At 39.3% G+C, this 6,000-nt stretch overlaps 1 protein-coding gene across 3 annotated transcripts in view; it reads right to left on the minus strand.

The window, feature by feature from the left end:
- arhgef18b (rho/rac guanine nucleotide exchange factor (GEF) 18b) overlaps positions 1-5,446 on the minus strand; it is a 52,963-nt gene extending 47,517 nt beyond the window's left edge. The window contains exon 1 of one of the 3 annotated variants that reach the window (XM_032571319.1): positions 5,329-5,446. Coding sequence is in view for 2 of the 3 variants with exons in the window: in XM_032571317.1 (XP_032427208.1) it covers positions 4,327-4,402 (76 nt within the window). In the remaining variant the exon portion in view is untranslated. Of the gene's footprint in view, positions 1-4,326; positions 4,439-5,328 lie in introns of those variants that run through there. The other 2 variants (XM_032571317.1, XM_032571318.1) reach the window with 2 other exon arrangements.
- Between the last annotated feature and the right edge of the window lie 554 nt (positions 5,447-6,000).

The following is a 6,000-nucleotide window of genomic DNA, read 5'->3' on the forward strand; positions in this document are numbered from 1 at the left end:
ATAAACCTGTTAAAACCAGCAGAGATCTAAACTTGAGAACACATCATACAATTATATGTACATCTCTAAAAGCTTGTGCATACAACCTTAAAGGGTGGGTATTATGCAAAGTTACTGTTTTAAACTTTATATCATTTTATAATGTTATTCCCTCATCAAAAATTGGACGGTTGTTTTGATTCCTTCATGCATGTTTGAGAAATCCCTGAATCGGATATAGGCACTTGATTGTGCTATAAAATGGAACTATGTGTCTGGAAAATACACCCCACCCTTTTAATCCACCCAGTCTAATCATGAATGTTTAAATATAATCATGTTGACATTTTTGGCTACCCAGGGACACATTTTAAGATGTTTTCTAAATGAAGTGAGATGTGGGACTTTGATTATTTTATTCAGCTTTGCATTCTAGTTAGATCAACGATAAGAAACGGTAGCTTGACATATAGCAGTTTTTCTAAATGATATTAGAGAGTCACCCTTACAGTCTGTTCTTGTTCACTTACTAGAAGCTTTTTGAGTCAATTGTTGTCAAAGAGGCTGTGAAATACTTCATAACCCAAGACAGAATCATTATCCCAACTTAATCATTCAAGTTGTGGAACCATTTTGGTTTTGTAACACTTAATACCCGTTTATGCTGTGTTTTTATTCATTTTAAACTCGTTTTGCCAGCAGTTGACTGATAAAATATGTCACAAGAGGATGACAGCGGCATCAAAATATAACTTGGCACTTAAATTCCTTCTAATAAATCAAAAGTTAGACAAATAATTTTCATAGCTTCATCTGTTGTTTGAGTCTAATTTTGTTAGCCTTAAAACAGCATCTAAATATTTGAATGCTTGAAATGTTTCTATTTTTTATTATTATAATTTATACATAGTAGACAATTTGGAAAAAACACAAATAATTTACCCTTGATACACTGCATTGTGTTGGTCTATCAAATAAAATCCCACTAAAACATGTCAAAGTTTGGGGTTGCAATGCCATAAACAGCGTGGAGAGTACAAAACGAATTTGCTGCAGCTGTGAGTGAGAGGCTGAAGCTACCAGTGAAAGAGTGGCTGAACCAAATAAACAGTCCAAGAAAAACAGAGGCCCGGGAGAAACCAAACAGAATATAGAAACCAAGACATAGGAACACCAAACCAAAACATGAATTTACTAAACATACAAAACCGACACCGGGTGACAAGACTGATTTCCAAAGTAACAAATCAAACCAAAAGTCTTTCTAAGAGGTTCCAAGTTTTCTGGGCGCCCCTGTGCCCTCATACAAACCAAAAAGAAACAAAAGCTACAAAGAATCATTTGTTCTATGTACCAAATTATTTATTTTGATTCCTAAGCTCATGTGGCAAAACAACAGGCTGAGTCTTGCACCCTGTTTTGTTATCGACCTGCAGAATCCATTGTGGTCTTCCTCCTGACAGCCAGAGATGCTCCTGTGTAAACACACACACTGTAGGTACAGTTCTCCATATTACTAAATCATCGGCCGAGGCAGCAGGGGTGGCAGCGTCCTTCCCGGAGGGAGAATTAGCCTGTGTCCAAATCCTTCTTGTGTTAAGTGTAAACTCAGAGGAGACTCTGCAGCAGCCGCTCAATGCTGGGCTGCAGAGTCGCTGTGGCCTTTTATGGTTGGCCTTTCATTTCTCCTCAGACATGACAAAACAATGAAACATCAGTGCATGACTGTGTGTGCACATACACTCAGGTTTAAAATGATTTTTATCAGACTCCGGTTGTTTTTCAGAGTTTGGCTCCTCGTGCAAAGGAGAGGTCTCACTCTGCAGCAAAAACGATTAAAAACGGGTAACTCATGTAAAAATGTCAACATGTGAAGTGTGCTGCAAGCAACTTGATGCTTTATGTGCTCGAAAGTGTGCATGAAGAACTAGTTTAGCATTATTGAAGTACACTCAGCATAAAACTTAACACAACTGCTTGTATTCATAGTCACTGAGCTGTGTGTTCAGTAAACGAGGCATTCATCATGTATTGTGTTGAACTAAAATACTTTAAATCCAAGTTGTTTATACAGGAATCTGTAAGCAATAAATAACTCCAATCACTGGTAGAAAATTTTCTACCAACATATGTTCAATCACTATAAATTTGAATGCTGCAAAAAGATTTATTTTTTAATTTCGACATATGCATCTCAGGAAATTAGAATATAATTGAAAAGTTCATTTACATCAGTAATTCAATTGAAAATGTGAAACTCATTGGTTTGATTTAATACTCTCAGTCTTTGATATTTCAAGAGTTTCGTGACTATGACTTTAGCCAATTAAATCCCAACATTAAATTAAATATTATATTAAGCTAATAGAAAATTATATATTTCAGAAATGCTCCACTACTAAAAACAAATGTCCAGTGTCTGTGGATAATATTTATTTGGGGTTTACTTTGCATGAGTTACTGCATCATTGCAGCATGGCACGGAGGTGGTTAACATGTGGCCTTCGGCTTCTCTGCATTGCTGGGTCTGGTGCCTCATCTTCCTCTTTATAGCAAATTAAAGCACATAATGATACTTTCGTAGCGTGGGCAAGTGAAAAATAGATTTATCATCTTCATAAAGCTCATCACTAGAGGGAAGTATGACGTGACCTGATGACTTCTGACTTCCTAACACACAGTGTGCCAACACCAGCAGAAGACATTGTTCATTTTAAATTCAATTCATGTTATTTTAATAGAAAATCAGCATTGACTAAATAAAACTGAACTCTGTGCCGCAGCCACTCCACTCTTCCTCCAGATTCTGAAATCTTAGTTTCCAACTAAAATGCTAAATTCACCTTCACCTGAAAAGAAGGACTTGGAGCACTGAGCAATTGTCCATTGCCTCTTCCTTTTAGCTTATGATATTCTCTCTGGTTTAGAAGTGGCTAAAAACAGACAGCTGCAACAGCTGTGACCCAATATGTCTTCTTGTTGTGACTCTTCACCGACTCCAGCCTCAGTCCATGCCTTGCGAATCTCTCCCTAACTCTATGCTGATTATTTTTTATAATCCTCTTGAATCTGTAGCACACTTTTTCCTTCCACTCAACTGGAAAGTTGAGTGGAAAGTACATGGATAGTACATGGATAAAGCTCTCTGAAGAGCCTGGTGCTCCTGCAAGAACATCTCGTGGCTAACCCTGCAGTTTTCCCCATGAGTATGAGGGCCATACCAGGCCTGTAACAGAACATATATGTGTTAAACATCCTCTTTTTTTTTAATCAGTCTTATGTAATATAAATTTTTTAGGGAAACATAATTTTGAGCTTTGTTCATCTGTAAGCCATACTCATCAAAATTTACAGAAATAAACACGTCATGTTTTAGCAGAATAAAATACCTAAATCTACACTTAGTCAAAAACCATTACATTTTGACGTCCTTTTCGTCCTTAAAGAGGATGTTCAACAAAAGATGTGGAAGGAAATAAAAGCACATGTTTACCCACACAGTTCAGTGTTATTGAGTGCTACATGATAATCACAAGAGGAACCCAGGCCATGATCAGGTGATTCAATTTAGTCAGGCTGCACATGTCGAGCCGTTTCCCACAGATGTATGTTTCACAAATGGTGACAGCTTTCAGTTCGGGTCATTCTAACGAGACAAAAACAAAGCCCCAGATGTCAAGGCAGCAGTCACAGCAAGCATGTTTTTAGACTGCCCTTTCTGGGACAGCATGAAAGAGTTTTAGGTTGTGGTGATCAATTTGTATGCCTGCATGAGTTAAGTAGAAGCACTGTTCATTTCTCATGGTGCACGACAGATGCTGCTTGCAGATAAAAAAAAAACAAAAACGGCGCTGTCAGATCAGAGCTTGAAGCGCACATCAAAAACAACCGCCCTCATCTTTTTGATCAGAAAATTTGGTGCCTTTTGAAAGTGCCAAGCTGCACAGAAGTGAAAGGGAAGCACAAGCAGCAGCGCTGATCGGGTTTAGAGAAGAACAGGGGCTGCTGCATGAGTTACAGAGCACCTTGGACGTTGACCACAAAAGGTCAAACACAGCTCTGCAGACAGAAGGTGGCACTTCACAGATAAATAATCACAGTTTCTGTTTTGATTGAACAATGCATTTCGGCACTCTCACAGTTCAACAAAATGCACCCTCTACTCTTTCACCAACTTTGATCTGAAAGACTCCAACCGTCATTTACCGCAAACCACAATCAGGTCACAATGGCAAACAGCAGTCATGTTAAAAGAACTGAATGGAGCTCAGAGGAGAAAAGCGAGACGGTTTCCACGAGCTCGGGTGGGTCACAGACGGCCTGACACTGAAGCTGAACCTGGATTACCTCTCTTGAAGGACCATCTCTTCATCCAGAGCCTGGAGAAAGACGGCCAGGAGTGGTTAAGAGGAGAGTCAGCCATGGGAGCAGAGCAGAGGCCAGCTTGAACTGGAGTTTGATCACACTGGTGCTGTGGCACCCAGTGAGAGGAGGAGGGAGGGAAGCTCAGTGGAGGGAGGGGAGTCAGAAGGCTGGGGATTACCTCCAGCAGCAACACAGAAGAACTGCACAGTAAAAATGTTAAAATAGAAACGATAGTGGGAGTACTGGAGTTGAAAAACACAAGTGAATATTTCTAAAAACTGTCATCTGCTGCTCTTTTTCTTAGAAGTTTTTCCTTCCTTTAGTTTTTTTTTAAATCAGCAAGTATATGAAACAATTTAGACAAAATAAATGCGGATTATTATAATTATAATCACAGTCAACAGCAGAGAGAGTGAGTAACAATAAAAGGGGGAAAATGAGTAAAAGTTCACCAGATATTTAGACGCAAGTTAAATTATTGAAATGGCGCTTCTTACTCCACCAGAGCGGCTCACATATGTGCCTGGTTTTGGGAAATAGGGCTGATACAAAAAAAGAGAAGGAAGTGAATGCAATGACAGCACAGAGCAATGAAACTGTTTCTTTTTGGCTCACAGAAGAACACGCCAACACGTCTGCTCTGAAATAATTATACATGTTTTAAGGGACTTACTGTACATAAAAAAAGGACAGTTTGTCTATTTTTGCAGCAGTTTTGGTTCAATCTTAGCACAACTGCAGCTACTATGAAGTAGATCACAGTGCATATAGTTCACGACTTCCCCGAGTGTTTTGCATTTGAGAAAATAGAACACAGGCACAAAGATGGACGACACAGACACCACTGCCATCTTTGGAGATGGATTAGAACAAGACTGTGTCTCATACTGAGCACAAAAAGCACAAGAAACAAGCTGTTACTGTGGAGGATTTTACTTGAGAACCGGCAGAAGTTTCTGCTAAAACTAACCAGTTTCTACTCACATTGGATGAAACAGAAGGCGGCACACGACTTCTCATCAGTTCTTGTGCTTAAAAGTGGAAAAAAAAAAGCTCCAGAAAAGAGGACTAAAGTCCTTCGAGTTTGAGTGTGAGAGTGTTCCTCTGGTTCTCAGACTGAGAGTAAAAAGACAGCCAACTGCTTCCTCTTTTCCCCTCTCATTCTGTGCAGCTCAGACGTAAAGTTTCACACATCACTACGGCTGTGAAACAAGTGATGGCAGCTGACACTCTAAGCAGCAGCCCACAACGCTGCTCCGCAGGTCAAAAGACAAACTATGCAGAAAACAACGTGCCGTGTTGCGTGTAAACCTGAGTGTAAAAAAAGAGATTCTTTTTTTACACTCAGTAAGTTGCACAACAACTCAAACTGCTTCATCAATGTTTAAACAAAGCGTCGCACTCACAGCCATCTCAACGACTTACTGTATCACTCTTGATGCTCTGGTTGCAGGATGCTCTCACTCGCTGTCACATTTTGTGTCTAAGGACTTTGCAAGTTTCACCTGAGAAGACAAAAATAAAATCTTTCTATGCCTAAATAACTCAATGTTATTGTTAAATGGACTAAAATAACTTGGAGCCAAAATAGCCTTTGAGACTTGATGACTGAGTTTACTTGCAAAGATTGTATGAATGCTTACTTGAAGGCAAAAG

The sequence above is a fragment of the Xiphophorus hellerii genome, chromosome 9, assembly GCF_003331165.1.
Source record: "Xiphophorus hellerii strain 12219 chromosome 9, Xiphophorus_hellerii-4.1, whole genome shotgun sequence".
Classification (NCBI taxonomy): Eukaryota; Metazoa; Chordata; class Actinopteri; order Cyprinodontiformes; family Poeciliidae; genus Xiphophorus; species Xiphophorus hellerii.